The sequence below is a fragment of the Cnephaeus nilssonii genome, assembly GCF_951640355.1.
Source record: "Cnephaeus nilssonii genome assembly, chromosome: 10".
NCBI lineage: Eukaryota > Metazoa > Chordata > Mammalia > Chiroptera > Vespertilionidae > Cnephaeus > Cnephaeus nilssonii.
The window spans coordinates 27,628,035-27,646,941 of record NC_137081.1 but is presented as its reverse complement, the minus strand read 5'-3'; the positions used below and the strand labels follow the sequence as shown (position 1 = coordinate 27,646,941).

The 18,907-nt window shown below is 47.1% G+C and overlaps 1 protein-coding gene across 1 annotated transcript in view; it reads left to right on the top strand.

The window, feature by feature from the left end:
• Positions 1 to 18,907, top strand: part of COL4A4 (collagen type IV alpha 4 chain) — a 113,925-nt gene that overhangs the window by 89,462 nt on the left and 5,556 nt on the right. The window contains exons 38-46 of the mRNA XM_079782112.1: positions 2,678 to 2,749; positions 3,891 to 4,019; positions 4,112 to 4,225; positions 5,416 to 5,571; positions 6,336 to 6,443; positions 10,318 to 10,443; positions 14,717 to 14,833; positions 16,661 to 16,849; positions 18,330 to 18,616. Coding sequence (XP_079638238.1) covers positions 2,678 to 2,749; positions 3,891 to 4,019; positions 4,112 to 4,225; positions 5,416 to 5,571; positions 6,336 to 6,443; positions 10,318 to 10,443; positions 14,717 to 14,833; positions 16,661 to 16,849; positions 18,330 to 18,616 — 1,298 coding nt within the window. The remainder of the gene's footprint in view (positions 1 to 2,677; positions 2,750 to 3,890; positions 4,020 to 4,111; positions 4,226 to 5,415; positions 5,572 to 6,335; positions 6,444 to 10,317; positions 10,444 to 14,716; positions 14,834 to 16,660; positions 16,850 to 18,329; positions 18,617 to 18,907) is intronic.

The window sequence follows — 18,907 nt, the reverse complement described above, 5'->3', positions numbered from 1 at the left end:
CCTTAAAACCCTACCCAGATGTAGCTGCATTCAATTTAGAAAGATAACATTGGGTCAGAAAAGGGTCGGATAGTTCAACAATGGCAAGGGCCTGGGATTGTGACAGGCCAGGATCTGGATGTGTTGATGTGACAATGGAGAGTTGGCAGAAGCTGGGGCATTCCACCCCCAGCCAGCTTCCCCAAGCCATCAATCTTGGTGGCTTAACCCGGAGATCAAAACACATGAAAACAGCAAAGTAATTTTGAAATTTATTATCATTTCAGATAGATTGCAGGAAATATCTAGATTTGGCAGATGAGGAAGGTCTGTGTGTTCTTTTGGTGCAAACTTGGAAGGTCTGTGTGTTCTTTTGGTGCAAACTTTGGCTCATAAATAGGAAAGATGATTGGAAAATAAACTAAAGCAGAACTGTTAAAAGTGTAAGGAAAGAAGATCTTTAAGGAAAGTAAGGGTGTATTCCCAAATTTTTTTTGGGGGGGTGCAAGAGATTATGGCTTATTTGTACCAATCTAAAGTTTATTTTATTTTTTATTATATTTATTGGGATGGCATTGGTTCATAAAATTTATATAGGTTTCATGCATACAATTCTACATCATCTGTATATTGTATTGTGTTTACCACCCCAAGTCAAGTCTCCTTTCTTCACCATTTATCCTTCCTTTACCTTCCCCTACCCTAAAGTTTAGATTTAAAAAATAGAATAACTGTCTGTTTCAAGTACTGACAATAAATAAAATGGAACCAACTAACTTCTATCTTTTAATAAATCCACAGAGGACTTGCTTTTATGAACAGATAATAGTTAGCATTTGAATTATTTATATACAAATGGATACCTCTAACTTCCCCAAATCTTACTACAGATCTATCACAGAAAGATGAGACATGAAATAGAAATGGTAGTCCACTTCTTTTTAAAGCTTTTTTTCCACCTGTTCAATCCTTCCCCCTCCACATTCCACATTGTCTCATTCACTCATTGGTTTACTCACTCATTCAATGAACATTCATTGAACATTTACTGTGTGTCAGGAGATATGCCAAGTATGTATATAGAAAGTTTAATAAGATCTGATCTTACATTCAGTTAATTTACACCAAATAAACCAGTTAACCACACCTGATTGTTGTACAGCGTGAGCCTGCCATAGGACATCGAGGGGTTCTCTGTGGGTGTCATGGCGTAGGGATGGGCACTTTCTGTGTGTTAGTCCTGTAAGCTGAGGCTGTTGTTATCACAAATCCAAGGGATGTGACCATAAGCTGAGTGAATGGCTGGCTGTGCACTGAGTGGCTTACAGCCTTGGATAAGAATGGGCAGCTACTGGTTGGAAGAACCATTAATGAAAGAGGAAGGTTACCAGGCATGGCCAGGGGCTGAGGAGAAGATTCTTTCCCCAAATTAATCATCGGAGCAAGATGTGTGTGAAGCACGTGGCAGAGGGCTCAGTACCTGGAATGTTCTGTACATACTGGTTGCCCTCTTCTTCTCTCCCTCCTTTTATTCCCTCTACTGCCTTCCTATAAATCTATATATTTACATACTGTAATATAATATACTATATAATAAACATATTTTAAATATGTAGTTTATATATCTATATATTGATAAATATATAGTGACAACTTAAGTAAAGCAAGGTCAGCAGATGTCTCCTTAGAGAACTACACTGATGTCCGATGGAAGATTCTGAAAGAAAATGAAGGTGTCAACGAGATCCCATTTACTAGTAAATGCAGAGAATGAGGTTTCAGTGGTCATCCTGAAATACATTTTGTTTCCGAAAAGAGGCATCAGAATGATTCTCTTTGAAACAAGTGGTTGCAAAGAAAGAGCTGCAGCCAAACTTGACCTTCAGGCCTGATCTTTCGGAGCAGCACAGTTATTTAAAAAAATTAGAGAGGGCATATACTCCCCAGTATGCCACAGGCCCCACCTGTCCTTATTGTCTTAAAACATCTACCTAACCAGATCTTGAAGAAATTAGAATTTAAAGACCCTGGCTGACCTAGCCTGTTTGGCTCAGTGGACAGAGCGTTGGCCTGCGGACTGAAGGGTCCCAAATTCCATTCTGGTCAAGGGCACATGCCTGGGTTGCAGGGCTCGATTCCCAGTGGGAGGTGTGCAGAAGGCAGCTGATCAATGATTCTCTCTCATCATTGATGTTTCTCTCTCTCTCTCCCTCTCCCTTCCTCTCTGGAATCAATATATATATTGACTCTGGTGGGGTGGAAAGATCCTGAACCTGGGAGGAGGGAGGCCTGCGTTTGCTCCCACCCAATCTCTTTCCTCATCTAGGATGATTTTATTGTCATGAAATTGAAAGTCACTGCCTACACCACGATCTAGTAATTATAGACTGTATTTGGTCAGACAGAAAGATGATCCTGAAATGGTCATCAACTCACAGCAGTACTTTAAAACCAAAGAAATGGGTGTGTTAAGCAGTCTTGGCAGAAAATGTTCATCAAATGAATGTTAAAGAATAACTACTGGCATGGATTCAGCCCTGATAATGGCGTGTAGACTGTGAGATCTCATGGTTCCCACCTAGAGAATCTGTCCATCTCCATCAGCAGGCCCCCCTCTGAGAGGTGCCTGGGAACCATGGTCAGTGAAGTTCAAGGGCTGGTCTCTTCCCGGGGGTCACAGGCCTGTGATGTGTTGCAGGTCCCTCCGGGTTACCTGGCCTGAATGGCTTGCATGGTTTAAAGGGTCAGAAAGGAACCAAAGGAGCTTCAGGTAAGAGGAAACCCTCTGTGAGAGACTTACCTGCAATCAGTGGACCTCTGGTAGGTATTTCCTCACTTCTCACAATGTGGGTTGTGAAACAAGGAAACTGGCTGAGCACAGAGACACAATAATGGGACGCCTTTTAGTGCTGAAGGTGACTTATATAAAAAGGACACTTGAGAAAACCCAAAGTAAGAGGGGTTGGTTGGTAACAGTGCCTTTTGTTGATGTTGCTTGGGATGATCTCTCTACTAAAATACACTGGGTAATTGCTTAGGTGGGGCAAGATTTCACAATGTTATGAAGAACAAATAAAGAGTCCGGATTTCTTTTTGTCTTGTTTTGTTTTAGGTGTAGTATTGCCAAGTACAACCATGTGGGTCTAATTAGCACTTTTAGCATCTCTCAAACAGCCTGCTGCTAAAACAAATTACCTGAACAAATTACTGTTACTTTTGACATAACAAATAGATAATTATCGACAACTGCATTTTAGTTTGTTCCGGTATTTTAATATAATGCACATTTGTTGCATGACTTTCTCAGAAAAATAGCTCACCATCAGACAAAGTTGCTGGAGTCAGACACGCAGATTTGAGGGACTGTGGGAAAAGGGTTGAATTGCTGTACTGCTAGATTTAAGTCTGTTGAATCTTTATACAGTTTAGAAGGCCAAGAAGTAAAATTTGGGCCACGTAGGATTCATTTAGTGGCTGTTCTAAATAGTCTGATAAAATGTGTGTTCCCTCCAAACAACCAATGATGCTCTGTCTTTTCAATGTGAAAGTTTACAATAATTCTATTTACATGTCAGTTTCCACCTTCAATTTCAAATCAGTTTATTCATAATTGCTCATTGTTGGATCTCGTCTGTTTTCACTCTTTCCATTGTAGAGTTTGACAATTGGTATTGTCAAACTGGGTGTTTTTTTTAAATATGGAAAATAATTATAAAGTAGATCAAGCCTATGGTTGACCAGTGTGATGGGTTTTAAGAGAGTAAGTGGTCACCTGGGAAACGTATGCAGCCATTTGGGTCACCATTGAAGCTGAGGTTGGTCTCAGCAGAACCAGCTGCTTCCCGGTCACACCCTTACCACTGGCACAAACAGGGAGAAGATACAGTGCTAAAGCTGTCTTCTGCATTAAGGTTTGAATGGAATGGGCCCACCCGGCCCAATGGGAATGCCTGGGCTGAAAGGGGAGACAGGTGACCCCGGGAACCCAGGAATTTCTCCTCCAGGCCTTTGTGGAGAAAAAGGCCCGCCAGGCCCTCCAGGTAAGAAGCAGAATCCCCCACCCCCACCCCCCATACTGAAATCAAAATCTCCAAATGTAATGAGGCTCACATCTGGACATGTCCATCCTCAGGGAGACCTGGACCACCTGGTCCTGCGGGTGCCACAGGAGGACCTCCTAAGGGTTGTTTTCCTGACCCCGGTCAGCCTGGAGATCAAGGACCTCCTGGCCCCAATGGTCCAAGAGGTACGGGAAAATCCTGGCCAAGGTTGGTGATGCCCCTTTCCTGAGATGCTGCAGCTCTGTAGGGAAGGAGAACCAGAGAATGGCAGAGGAGAAGCCCCTTAGCAGCCCCATTATTTGGGCAGATGGAAAGGCGGGGGTGTGGGCAGTGGTGGGCTGGCAGGACCATACCCAGGAGACCCCAGGCCCCTCACTCTTCTACGTCACCCTATCAGACCACCTCTCTGTGAGTACAAACTCTGAGTCAGAGCAAGCCCTTCCCATCACCAGCCCGATGTTGCGTGTGAGGCTGTAGCAGGGGCAGGGATGTAGCCTGTGGGTGTCTGCACCTGCCCCCTAAACCTCTGCCACTGGCCCACAGTGACAGGACCCAGGCCTGGCGTACACACAGAGACAGAGCTCTCCCTGTGCAGCCGACAGTCCATTTTGCTCCTCTCATCACTTCCTAGGGACACACTTCAGCAAGGCAATATTTACCCAAACAGGGTGGGACCAGACCTGGGCAGGGATTGGGGGAAGAGCGTGGCTCAGTGCAGTGTTTTGCTAAATTCAGATCATCACATTCCTCCTTATCAAAGAGACACACAAACCACCATCTTTAAGTGCTAAACATTTTAGTAAAGGTGGGATTACAGTATTATATAATTCTATTTTACTGCAAAAATAAAACTGCTTAAAACAGCGTAGTTTTAGTAGAATAAAAGTTGGGCTCAATTCCTATGTGTAGATACTTGTTTTCAAATATGATTATAACTGAGTGAACATTTCTTTCACATCAGCCAAATTTTCTCATAAGTATATCATTTATTTATTCATCTATGTATCTATGTCTCTCTCTCTCTCTCTCTCTCTCTCTCTCTCTCTCTCTCTCCATCCACCCACCCACCTATCCTCTACCATATTAAAGCAATGGGATAGCAATGCAAACAAAAGGAATGGCTCTGAAGGAAAGGAAGGCTTTGCTTGGGTTCATTTTGTCCAACGGCCACTGACAAACTACTTACACCATTTCTCAAGCTCCACGAGACCTACTCTCTGTTTCACTTCTGACACTATTGATTTTCTTATTTTTCTAATTCCCTCCATCCCTTGCTTGCAAACCATTCAATTACTTCCCTTAGGAAGCTCCCAGGCAGCCAGCACACAGGCTTGTCTTTGACTGAAAGAATCTTTTGCCTCCTCCCTGTGGCCAGGACCCCCCGGGCCTCCAGGGCCCCCTGGGAGCATTGACCTTCTGCAAGGGGATCCAGGAGACTGTGGTCTGCCAGGGCCTCCAGGTCCCCGGGGCCCGCCAGGCCCTCCAGGACCCAAAGGCCTCCCAGGATGTGATGGAAACGATGGCCAGAAAGGTATGAACACAAGTTGTTCCTTAAGTAGTACGTGACGGCTTCTGCTCTCTTGTCCTGAGGGTCTGGAGTACTGGACCACCATGACCTAATTATTATTTCCTGTTGAATCAGTGGCTGTATTGCCCAAATGTCCTGCCTTTCCAAAGAGTCCTCAAGTTCTGGTAACTGTTGGACAAGTAAGATGAGAAATACAAGTTCATCTTTAGCCCCTAAAAGCATACTTGGTAATCTCTTAGACCAGAACTGAACAACAGAAATATAACGCCAGCTACACGTGTAATTAAATGACGTAGGAGGAGGTGAGCTTGATTTGCACCATGCAGGACGAGCAGGACTTTGTGGGCAGGAGGAGGAGCATGTGCCAGGCACCGAATGGCTGGCGGGGGAAACGGAGAGTGAGACAGAGCGTGGTGGGGACTCAGATCTGGGAGTCTGTTCCCCAGGTCGCGCAGCGTCTTCCCTAATTTTCCTTCACTTGCAGTCCTTTGTCTCCAGAGGAAGTTCAGGATTGCAGGGCTTCTCGCTCTCATTTAGTTTTGTCTTGATCATGGAACCATTTTCCTGAGTCCCTTTGATGGATTCTGGGGTTTCCTTCGCACGTAGGCAGTTCTCAGCTTCACAGAAGAAAGTGGGAGACTGCTCTCCACCCTGAGCCAACTTTGCCTAGCATTTTGTTGGTGTGAACCTCTGAATCCAGTCCATCAAACTGTCACCGCCTGGCGTTGCTCCGTTCCACTGCCCTTGTTTTTATATGTTCCTTTTAGGACCAATGGGGTTCCCGGGGCCACAGGGGCCACATGGACTTCCAGGGTCACCTGGAGAGAAGGGTGTACCTGGCCCTCCAGGTAGACAAGGGCCCCCTGGGCCTGCAGGTGAGCTCCTGATGCCTCCTCCTCTCCGCCCAGCAGCCCACACAGGGCGCTTCGCCCGCACACTTCCTCTGACAGTCCTCTTTCAGAAGCAGTTCTTCTGAGGGCAGCACATTCTTCTGAGTTCGGTCCTTTTGAAATAAAGATTGCATTTACTTCAGGCTGCACTACAAAGTCTCCCGTTTGGTAAACTAATATTTATTATGAAAACGGGTAAGTTTGAACACTAGGGGTGGATTTTACACATACTCTTTCAACGATGAATCAATCTGTGTTCCCTCACCCAAGAGGCAAAGACTGAGTTGATTATTGTTCTGTGAGGATGGAATAATCAGTTCCTATCCCTGACTTCCCATTGGTTTTGCTAGATGTTTTATTTAATGTTTTCTGTAAAGTGCATTAATGCCTATGAAGTTGAAAGGCTATTTAATTTAAACCCCATAGACAACACGTTTTCATCAGAGTGTCAAAATAAACCAAGGGGTTGTTGAAAGGGCAAACAGACGTGTGTATTTGAGATGGGCAGAAGTAATATCTCTCAAGATCTTAAATCAATATTATGGTAATGTGGCATCAGTTCAGAATATCCGGCAATCTCCTAAATTAGCACTCTAGTCCAAAGAATAAATAAACTGCACTGCTCTATAGTGGATCATAGTTCAGCATGACAGAGAGCTTATACTCTGATTCATCTCATATTTCCTTTCTTTACATATACTATAAAACATGGCAAATTAATATGGAATTTTCAGAAGCCTTCAAATAGGCAGAATTTCTATATACATTAACTTGGGGCATATTTTCCATAAAAAATCAACTCAAATTTCATGTTGCGCAAAAGAGCTTCATTTCAGGTTTTTCTCGATATGAAAACTCCATTACTAAATCATAGCTCTTCTTGTCAGTAACACTATGGGCTATTTTTTTTAAATATATATTTGCTGATTTTAGAGAGAGAAGAAAGGAGAGGGAGAGAGGGAACCATCGATTGGTTGCCTCCCATACATGCCCTAACCAGAGGTTGAACCCACAACCTAGGTATGTGCCCTGACTGGGAATTGAGCCTGCAACCTTTTGGTATACGGGACCGATGCTCCAACCAACTGAGCCACTCGACCAGGACACACTATATGGACTTTTTAATGTCATGCTGCTTGCCTTCGATGCTGTCTTCAATTTATTATTTATGTTCTCAAACAATCTATTTTATGATTGTCCTAATTCATGATTTAAAATCTCTTTCTACCGTATGAAAATCATTGTGCGGCCTCGGTTTTTGCCTTTGGATCTCTCCAGGTGACAGAGGTAAGCATTGCTATAAAATGAATAATTTCCTCTAAATCTTATTTCCAGCCATCTCCCTACTTCCATTTTTTTCACTGCATTTGGGAGTTAAACTTGTTACATTTTTATATGCGGGGTCCTGTAGTTATATAGGTTTTAATGCCTTTGCTTGTTCGTTACAGATATAGTAACCCCGTATTAGACTGTCCTAGGCTGAGCCTCATTGCAGGTTGTCAGAAACTGTGCAAACTCAGCTTCCATAGTTTCAACTCAGCCACAGAGTACGTGGCTTTCTCTGTCAGATGCCACGGTACCCACCAACAGAAGCTTCTTTTATAAACTCCACAGTGTAAATGCCTAGAACACCCCTAAAGTAAGAGGTATCAACAGCATGAAAAGACGGGTCCTTAACACCCAGTAAGGGGCTGCAACAAGCCTTTCCCGGGGCACCGGAAGTCCATTTTCAAGGAGCAAATTTCTTTGTGTGTTAAAGTGAAAATGCTATTATTCATTTAAACTGAGTGTTCGTTTAACCCCCCACAATGCAAAAGCAACATATTATTTTACGTCTGGCATTTTCAAAGAGAATGGAGTTTCTCAAAAAAAGGAAAGCAAAGCTGTGAATGCTCGCATTTCTTCCTTCCTGGCACCTGGTATTAACCCCAGTGAAAGTTGCCCTGGATACAGATGCCCTATATTATCACCAGGGTGCTTAAAAGAGATGTCTTGGCCTCTTTATTTCAGCTTGTGGTTTATTAAAAAAATAAAGAAAAGCAAAATCATAATTTTAAAAAATCCTGCTCTTTTAAATGTCGATATTTAAAAATGACAGTTGTATATTTAATGAGTTTTCACTTTTACTGTCTCTCTGTGACTGTATGTATCAACTCATTGGAAGAAACATCAAAATCCTAAATCTGAAGTCCCAGCCAAATGCATCCCCACACCCGCTTCTCTTCCCTGCTTCCCCCACTCCTTCACCACTGGTGAGCGACCGGATGACTCGGGGAACTCAGGACATAGTCACCGGCATTTCTCTCAAGTTGCTCCCAATGGAAGAGACAAGTTTTACGTCAAGCTTTCCGTACAGTAAAAATGCACCCAGCTCTGCGTTGCTGTGGTTTCATACCATATTCAAAAGAGGCTAAATTCCAAGGTCCTTATAACGTTCAAATTCGATCTGCACAGGCACATTCACCACGGTGTAGACTCAAACGATGTGATTGTGGCATTTTCTTGATTTTTCTTGCTGCTTTATCATTGCTGGTCTTAAAACTATTTTGCACATTTGCATGAATTTTAAGAAAACCTGTAAACAGGTGTTAAAATATGGCTGCATTCCTTGGCATTTACCATACAGATGTTAAAAGCTCCTCAGGCAATATGGTGTGGCCGGGAAGAACACAGGTTTGGAGCCGGAACATACTGGATTCTAATCTAGACCCTGCCACGTGCTAGCTCAGATCAGTCCCCCATTTAGCTGAACCTGAGCTTTCTTTCCAGTGACACCCTAGTAACGGCAGCACATATACACAGGCTGGGAGCATGTAATTGTGAAGCACTGGGCACAGGGCCTTCGGTACATGTTAGCTATTACCAATATTGCTTAGGGTTATTATTTCTTCTTCCTTGTGGATTGTTTGCAGGGGGACTGAATGAAACTGTAGAAAAAAATGCCTTAAAGATGTGAATGTAACCAAGAAGAAAGACATTTCAAACCTTTAGAGCAGTGGTTCTCAAAATGAGAGCCCAGGTGGGCACCATCGGCCTCATGGGAACATGTTAGACACGCAGAGGTTGGGCCCGCCGGTCCTGCTGGCTCAATATTCTGGACTCTAACAGTCTTGCCAGATGATCCAGATGTGCTAAAGTCAGAACTGCAGCTTTGCACTGGTGCTTCTCAGTCCTGGCCCACACTGGAAACATCTGGAGAAAAATGACTGGTGCCTGGGTCCCAGCACCAATACTTTTTAAAAACTCCCCAGCTGGGTTTATCGGACAACCAAGCTTGTGGGCACTGCCCAGGCCACATCCTATACCAATTCAACCAGAATTTCTGGAGCAGGATACAGGCATCAGTATTTTATAACTGCCCTGGATAATTCCAATGTGAACTCAAAGTTAAAAGTCATGCTTTAGTACCTATATTAATCCCAAAGCTTTCTCTCTCTCTGAGTAGCAGATACTATGGAACCCCTCCTGGCTGCAATGTAGAGTGATGAATTAGACAGATGTTAAGCTGAGCGTTAGGAATACACCAGTACCTCTCCCAACACCACCTGTGGCTGGGTCCCCAGTAAAAAGTGGCCCAAAGATTGGAAATCCTGTGAAGTTCACCAAATTATTGCTGATTCAACCAACCTTCATTATTTCATACTTTTTTTTTTTTTTTTTTGCTTCCTAAAGGAGATCCCATTCACTTACTTAATTATTCAGTCAGTCAGTCATTTGACAAACTGCTTTCTGGAGCTTACAAGGGCTGTCAAACATTCTCGATAAGTGTAGTGTCAGGAGCCCGTCTAACCTGAGATGGCAGAAGGGGCTTGTTCATAAACATTTGAATTCATCACACAAGTGGCGATTCCAATTTCAGGCGAACGGGGGCCACCTGCAGATTTGGATGCCTGCCCCCGAATCCCGGGGCTTCCTGGGGTACCAGGCCCAAGAGGACCAGAAGGAGCCATGGGGCCCCCCGGAATGAGAGGCCCTCCGGGAGCAGGTAGGAGCCTGACACTGATGGTTCATTATTGGTATATACATATTGCTGACGTGAAAACTCAGTGTTTTGCCATGTAGGGTTTTGTTTGTTTGTTTGTTTTTTGAGCCTAAACGACTAGTGCGGATGAAGTAATGAAAATGTCCTTCCCCTTGTATATTTTTTTCTACATTTATCCAAAGGTTTAATCATATACTAACTGGGTCGTCCTTGTCAGGGTAGCAGGATCCTTATTTAAGGACTTAAACTAAACCATTCCTTTGAAAAGTGTCCTCCAAATCATTTATTTTCTCTTCTCATATCTCCACCGCATTGGGTAACTTACAAAGCGATTAGGGAGTCAGAGCTGGTCTTCTGGTGGTCACTGATTTTTTTCGGACCAATTAACAGTGCTCCTTAATTCTAGAAGCCTGTGTACAAATGATCCTAAGAGACACAAGGCCATTACAATCTCATCTTCCCCACCACTCAGCTGTGGTTTTAGTTCTTTTTGTTTTAGGGCCAAAGGAATTGGGAGTAGGAATTTTGCACCACCTGCTTTTCTCCCAGGTAGTGGAGGGCCCCTAGATGTCCCCTCCACTGGAGTCTGAATAGTTCTTGGGTGGTGTCCGCTTTGGAGTCTTCCTGGAAGTTGAGGGGGAGGGCAGGGGGGCTGTTCGTACTTGCTGCGCTGCATCTGTGTTTGTGCATTAAGTTAACTGGTGTCCACTGGAGCCACTTTCTCTGACAGCCCACAAGCCCTGGGAATTGGCAGTCACTTCTCTTTGCTATGGCCCTCAGCGCATGGATAAAGCTCTTAGTTAGGCGGGGTAACTCATCTCTCAAACTGCTTTTAAAACCAAGCTGCCTTGTTGTATATATATTTGCAGAAATGAGAGCTGCCCCCCAAACTTTACAAAATAACTTCCAAGCAGAAGGTATAGCCTATAACGGGGCTCTGCAAATTCAGTTCACAAAATGCTTCCAGACTCTTTCTACTCTTCAGAAAGTAGTAGCAACACAGATGTGGGTAAGATGTTCTTTCCTGCCCCCGCCCCAGGGTCTCACAGCCTCATGGCAGACATGGCCAGCAAGAGCATAAGTCATGCTCAATGATGGGAGATAATAATTTGTGTTTTAAAGGAGTTTCAAGGAAAAGGCATTATGAGAATGAGACCAGGAGTGGTGAATCCTGTGTGGAGATTGTAGGACTGCTAAGACCCCAGCAAGGGGTAGCATTTGAGCGGAGCCTTGGAGAAAAGATTGGGCTTAGAAGAACCAGAATTGTCCAACAGGGAGACGCAGGAGCACAGATGGGGGCAGGTTGGCCTAATAACCTGGTAACAAAGAGCCAGCTCCATCCTTTCCACCCAAAGTATGGTCACACCCCAGACCTACTGAATTAGAATCTGCATTTTAACAAGATCTCCAAAATATTGCAAGTTCGTTCAAGTTTGAGAAACCCTAACTATATTATATGAATGCTGTCCTTAAAATTCAGTTACGAGTGACACCTTCCCTGTGGCTCAGTCCTAGGTGTAGGTTAAAGTCACCTACGGGGCTTGCAAAAGGCTGATGTCTGGGCCTCATCCCAGAGCAATAAAATGCAGAGGGAAGCAGACCCGAGTGTCAGGGTTTTAAGAAAGCTCCCCAGATGGCCGGGGCAGGCAGCCAAGGCTGAGACCCGTTGCTTCATGGTGGCTTTGGAAAATAACCAAGGAAAGTAACCGAGAAGAAAAAAAATCATCTGGGCAAATTCTGTACACTTTTAACTTAGTAGCGATCTTGGGCACATACGAGTTTCTCGCTTCATGGTGAGCTTCTGACAGAGGCCGACAGCCTCTGGGCCCAGGTGTGCTCACCTGTCATCTCCAATTCCTCCCGACGTGGGGTCAGATGGGCTCATCCAGCCGCAGGTGACCACAGAGTCCTTCTCTGGCTTCCTGTGCCCTCCCCTTATTGATGCCACCGACCCTGCCTGCTGGCCATGGGAATACCCCGAGGCCACAGTTGTGCCACAGAATGTGATTATGTTAAATCAGGGCTGCCCCACTCCATAGCCCAGCTTCCTCCGGTGTACCCACTTACAAGCCATGCTTTCTTCTGGGCTCCCCTTCTTTGATGGGTGCCCCTGGCCCCTATTATAAAGGACCCCTCTTTTCCTTGGTCCCCTCTTCCTCTTCTTCCTGCTGACCACCCTGGATCCATTGGCCATACTGTCCAGTTGCTGAAAAGTGAGGAGTCTATTCTGAGGGTCTGAAGTGGCCCAGCCCTGACTGACCTGGATCATCTGCCAGTGGGAGGGGCTGCAAACACCCCCCCCCCCCCGCGCCCCGCAAACAAGATTAGCTGTGAAGGATCAGCTGCCACTAGGAAGTCCTACCTCTGCTTAAAATGACATTGTTAGTTTCCCTTCAAATCTTTCTCATTGCTGAGCTGATGAAACCAGGCACATAACCATGTGTTGCAGCTGAGATCTACATAGAAAAAAAACCTACCTGCTCTTTCCTGCCCCAGTGAGCATAGATCACAGCCACACTAAGCATCACTCAGGTGTGTTAAGGGGCCTCCACCACGGAAAGTCTAGTGCTTTTCTCTTCACACGTCTCTGATCTACAGCTTCTCCTTCCCGGGTGGCTTCAAAGGCTGAGGCTCCCGGTGACAAATACAAGCCGGTTTCCATTGTGGTTGGAGCTGTTACTGCCTAATGGACGTGCCCACATCCTGTTGAGGTGTGTTTCTCTTCAAGTCACATGTGACCCTCTCAGCGGAGGTAATCCGTCGAACACTGGAGGACTCTTAGATGTCATTTTATTTTTTAAAGCAAGTTCCAGGTAGAGAATAAGTCCAGGTAGTGGAAAGCTCTGGGCACACAACTCGGGCTAGCAACAGTCTTCCTTCCTGTCTTCGGAAATGTCACCCACCTGACTATTACTCCGTCTTCCCTAGTGGGAGCAAAGCCACATGATAACATCTGGTGAGAGAACTCTTCTCCCAGATCCACAGAGATCTCATTCACTCGACATCTCAGGGGGAACGCCCTTGATCTCTTCCATGAGCAGCCTGGTCGCTGGCTTGTCTTATCAGCACATGGGCAGCCCCTTCCAGAGAGCACAGTGGCCACTTGTTGGAATCATCTCGTTGGGTGGAGAGAGAAAGGATGCTCTGAGGTCAATAGGGTTAAGGTTAGGGTTAGGATTAGGGCCCTGTGTCTCTCCCCGCTCCCCCCTCCCCCCAGAACAGATATGTTCTTTGAAGATAGCTGATTTGTGGCAGAGAGAGAGGATAGAGAAGGAGAGAGGGAGAGAAAAGAAGAGAGAGGGGGAGAGAGAGGTAGGGAGGTAGAGAGGTTCAGAGGGAATGAGGGGGAGAGGAAAAGAGGAAGGGAGAATAATAACTAGAGACGGGAAGCCTTGAGAGGGCTAGTAAATTGGGGAACTAGCGCTATTGGCAATACACTGCTTCACAGCAAGGACCATGTCTGCTACTCTGAGCAAAGGGCATCGTGGCAATGAATTGATGTCTTGGCTCAAAGTAAGCAAACACTTAAAGAACCCTTCGAGTACCAATGTGACTGTGCCAAGTCCCCCAGCGTCCGTCCGCCAAGGAGTGCACCTGAGCTCTGTGCCTTGTCATGAAGCAGGTGGCTGATGGTACAGCCCCTGGACTCAGCCAACCTGGGCCCCTTTCCCGTCCACGTGTGACCGGCTCTGCAGCAGGTCTGAGCCTCAGTCTCCCCACCGGTAGCCTGGCACATGAGAGTACCTGGGCACATGGCTGCTGTCAAGGCTGAATTAGATCATCCACCTAACAGGATTGTTGTGGTACTTAGCACTTTATAAACACTCAAAAAAAACTATGCAAAAAAATTGCTGTTCTTATCTGGCTCTAAATTTAACTTGACCTCTAACTGAATCTTATTAAATTTCATTCATTCCTTCACCCAGGCTTTAAAAAAAAATCAGTATTAAGGTAATATTTAATGGTAAAACCCATACATGTTTAATGTAAAAAAAAAATGTCAGATATATAAGAATATGAAGAACATGTGAAAACTCTCAACACCTCCCTGGTCTGGCTTCAGATCCTGCCTCTGCCCGTTATTGGCTCTTTGGCCTTGATTAGCAAGTTGATTGGCCTCTCAGAGCCTCAGTCACCCCAGTGCCAAGTGGAGATAGCATTCACTGGCAGGGTGAAATGCGCTGGGCAGTTCAGGTGGAACAGGTGTACACACAGGGAGTGCTGGGGCCAGCAGGTGTCACATGGTTCTCACACTGCCATCGTGGACTTTGTGCAGGGTGCAAAGGAGAGCCCGGGCTGGATGGCAGGAGGGGCGAGGATGGCATCCCAGGGCCGCCTGGGCCTCCGGGACACGGAGGTGACACGGGAGAAGCCGGCTGCCCTGGAGCACCAGGTAAAGAGTTTCAGTTTCTCGTCTTTCTTCTGACAAGCAGATCCGAGAACTGGGTACGGGATCCCCAGCTCTCAGGCAGCTTTTCAAGCTGATCTGTGAAAAGCATTGGCCTTAGATACCAACTCACCAGGTGTCAGGGAGATGGAAACAGCAAGAACAAACCAAGAGGTATCCCCACGTTCTGACTCTCACCCACCCTACAAAGGAGTCAAGGCCCTGTCTCCAGTCCAGTCTTTCCCCAAAGCACTGTACCTTATCACAGAAGGCTCAGCCATCTCAGAGGCCCCATGTGCCACGGTAAGCCTGGCACCTGCCGTGTGACCACCTTTGAGAGGCTGTGCTGAGGATCCTGGAATGGTGGAGGGTTCTCACCCTCGATTTACCTGGCCTCTGGTTTTCTGAGTTCACTTCATCTAAGATTCTAACTGTACAGCCATCGATAAATGTATATAGCATGCACGGCTCCTTCCTAAGGAAAACGTTTGGGAGTGGGCATTGTGTGAGGGGAGAGAGAAGACTCTTCAGGACAGAAACGTGAAATACAATGCGCCAGGATAAACGTTAGGCTCCAGGGACCTAAAGACCACAGGGGTGAGGAGGGCTGGGCAGGCTCTGCCACCAGAAGGAGCCCCGCCTGAAGCCGCAGCTCAGCCTGGGCCTGTGGTTGCCACGTGGACATGCAGCCCCCTGTCCCCTACACTCTGCTTTTCAAGCCCAAGACCTCACCTTAGAAACCCTGATGGGCCAGACAAGACCCGGGAGCAGGCCTGATCCAGTCCACAGCTACGACTTTGCAAACTCTGGTGTGCAGTGCAAATGGCTCAGAGAGACAGAGGGTCTTCCAGAAACAAGTTAAAAAAAACCAACCTTTTGGTTGTAATGTCAAACTTCACCTTTTGCTCTTGACAATTAGAAATCGCCATAGGCTTCTTCGGTCGGTCAGTCCCTGAGGGGTGCCAGAGGGGACAGGCCCTGCTCGCATGCTGCAGGCCTCATTATTTCCCACCTGCCACTGAGAATTTTGGAACTAGGCCTTCCTCCCCCCTCCCCCTTTATAAAAGATCAGAAGTCCAACATGCGGCTCCCAAGCCTTTGTCCTTCTTAGAATGGGACTGATGATATGCCAGAACCATGAGACAGGTTCTGGAAGTTGGGAAAGACCAAGTTTCTCCCCCCGCCCGCACCCCCCCCCCCCCACATACAAGCAAAAGTATATTTAGAAGGTCACAGAATGTGAGCAGTGGAGGAAGTGAGCCAGCTGGGCTGCATGGGCACAGGAAACAAGTTAAAGAGGCAAAAGAAGGGCCCTAGGGGCTTAGGAGAAAGCAAAGAGGCACACATGCCTAAAGGGAGAAGGTGCAGGCCCTCTAGAGAGAGACTGTGAGAGCAGGCCGGGGAGACCAACTTTGAGAACCACCTTTTTGGGTCCAGGCTGGAACGGCTGGAAGATCACACATAGGTGTGCCATCACCCTGTTCTAGTTCTTTCTCTCAGCGCCCATCACTTCCTAACGTATTTCACACTTTACCTCTTTGTTATGCGTATTGTTTGTCATGTCTCCAGGTAGAGTGTAAGCGCAGGGGGTTTTGTCTGTTTTGTTTTTATGCTAACACAGCCCAATGCCTGGAGCTTGCTTGGAGTACACACTTGCTGAGTGAGCGGTGTGTACAGATCGCAGGGGTGTGAGGGAGCACTCCTGCAGTGGGCCCTGCCATGCCCCTCTCTCGGGTCTGAGTGCTTATTGATGCACTGGACAGAGGTGCTCAGAAATGTTTGTGAAACTGAACCCCCTAAATGGCCTTCATTTTTTTTCTTTTATTCCTCCAGGCCCTCCTGGGCCCATTGGGGATCCTGGGCCCAAAGGGGTCGGTCCTGGATACCTCAGTGGCTTCCTCCTGGTTCTCCACAGCCAGACGGATGGAGAGCCCACCTGCCCCATGGGCATGCCCAGGCTCTGGACAGGCTACAGTCTGCTCTACGTGGAAGGACAGGAGAGAGCACACAATCAGGACCTCGGTACGTACAGAGCACTGGTCGCCCATGTGCATTGCCTAAAAGTAAACCTGTTGGGTTAATTTTATGAACTCAAGAATATCAAGTGACTACTCATCTTCTTTGGGATTTCTTTCTCTTTTTTATACTACCATGCTAATTCTCAGTGAAGTCTGTTAAATCTGTGATCCTGTGATGTGCCAAAGGGATCATTTCGGCTACCGTTATTATTATCTGGCTGGTTATTAGTTTTTAAAAACTTATGGTTAGGAAATGAGATGTAACTCTAATATAAAATGGGATTTTTCACTTCCCCATGTGAATTATCTGAATGTAAAGGGTGTATTGGCAGCATCCTGATGCTTGCATGGTGTGGCGTTCACGAGCACCAACTCCCCGCCCCACTCCAACGGAGTTTGAGGGTCATCCTTGGTACTACTTGTCAGTTTTCAATAGCAGATTTGTGAGACTGACTTCAAGCCAAGAGTTTAGGCACCCAGGTGCTGGCAAACGCTGTCATTCCCAGATAATGAAAATTGGGGTGGGGGGCACAGGAGGGAGATGCCTGCAGGGATGGGTGATGGTGTGGTGAGTTTTTTCACTGCTCTGTCTGGGCCTGACCCCTCACTGGGCTGTTATGGTCAAAGGGTGCAGGCCTGGAGGTGGCAGCTACTGACATGTCCCTCTCCATGTCTCCCTGGGGTTCAGCAATGGCCTTCCCCATCAGAGGGGCCAGGGGAGAGGAAGTACGTCCATATCTGACTGTGTTTGCTTCTCTTCTCTCCTTTCTGTCGCCAGTCTCTTTCTTGACTGGCCGCGCCAGCAGTCTCACTTCTCTGTCCTGGTCGAGCCAGAGCGCACATCGCAAAGCTCTGCAGAGCTATTGGGAGAAAGTCCAAGCCCCTTAACCAGACAGACACAGCCCGCATGCCGCCCGGTTGACCTCTGGTTGAGAGAGACACACACAGACCTCCTCTCCCTCCTCTCCGCCCTGAACATCTGAGATTCCCCGAGCTCCATGCTCCCTCCGTATCTTGACCCTCTTTACTCTGTATCTTCTTTGAATAGTCTTCACCATCTCCAAACCTTTGTCATTCAGGTCCTAGCTTCAATCTGGTTAGCCTTCCCGTAAGTCCTGGCCCACAGTTCTCATCCATAGGGCTTGTCACTCTCTGTTTTCATGGCCTGTGTACTCCTCCAGCCTCCCACAGGCCAGGCCAGGAGCCTGGGGAAGAGAGGTGTGCCTGTGGCCCTACCTCCCGCACCTGGCTGAGTGCTCGGCTCAGGAGTGATGCATGGCTGTGGGGATGAGGGCTGGCCCACGGGACCAGGGAGGTGGCAGAAATGGTCAGGCCCATACCCACTTTCGCCAGCACAGAAGTAGACTTTGTCCAGGGCCTCCATGTGCCCAGACCATATGTCTATACACGGCACATGCAGGAGGGTCGCTGGGCACGCCAGGGAAGGTGGCTCAGATGCCAAGCTGTCTCTTCTCTTTCCCAAGGTCTGGCGGGGTCTTGCCTCCCGGTGTTTAGCACACTGCCCTTTGCCTACTGCAACATCCACCAAGTGTGCCACTACGCCCGGAGGAACGACAAGTCCTACTGGCTGGCCAGCGCCGCGCCCCTGCCCATGATGCCGCTGTCGGAGGAGGACATCCGCCCCTACATCAGCCGCTGTGCTGTGTGCGAGGCCCCGGCTCAGGCGGTGGCGCTGCACAGCCAGGACCAGTCCGTGCCCCCGTGCCCGCGGGCCTGGCGGAGCCTCTGGATCGGGTACTCCTTCCTCATGGTGAGTCCCCGCACCCCGCTGTCTTGTCACAGCCTCTGCTGTCCCCTGTGCACAGTAATTCTGTGAACTCCGGGCACATGGGCAGCAGCAGGACATGCGGTCATTCTTCCTCACTGTCAGTTAGGTGTTTTTTTATTCTACTTGGGTAGCGTTTAGAAGCTGGAGATGATTCAGGCATCGGTGAGAGTGGTTGAATTTTGTGTGCACCCATCTCGTCTCCATTGCACTTGCCCTCAGCAGAACTAGTCTGTTCTTCGTGGAATCATTTCAGGAAAAATGAGAAAGTCAGGC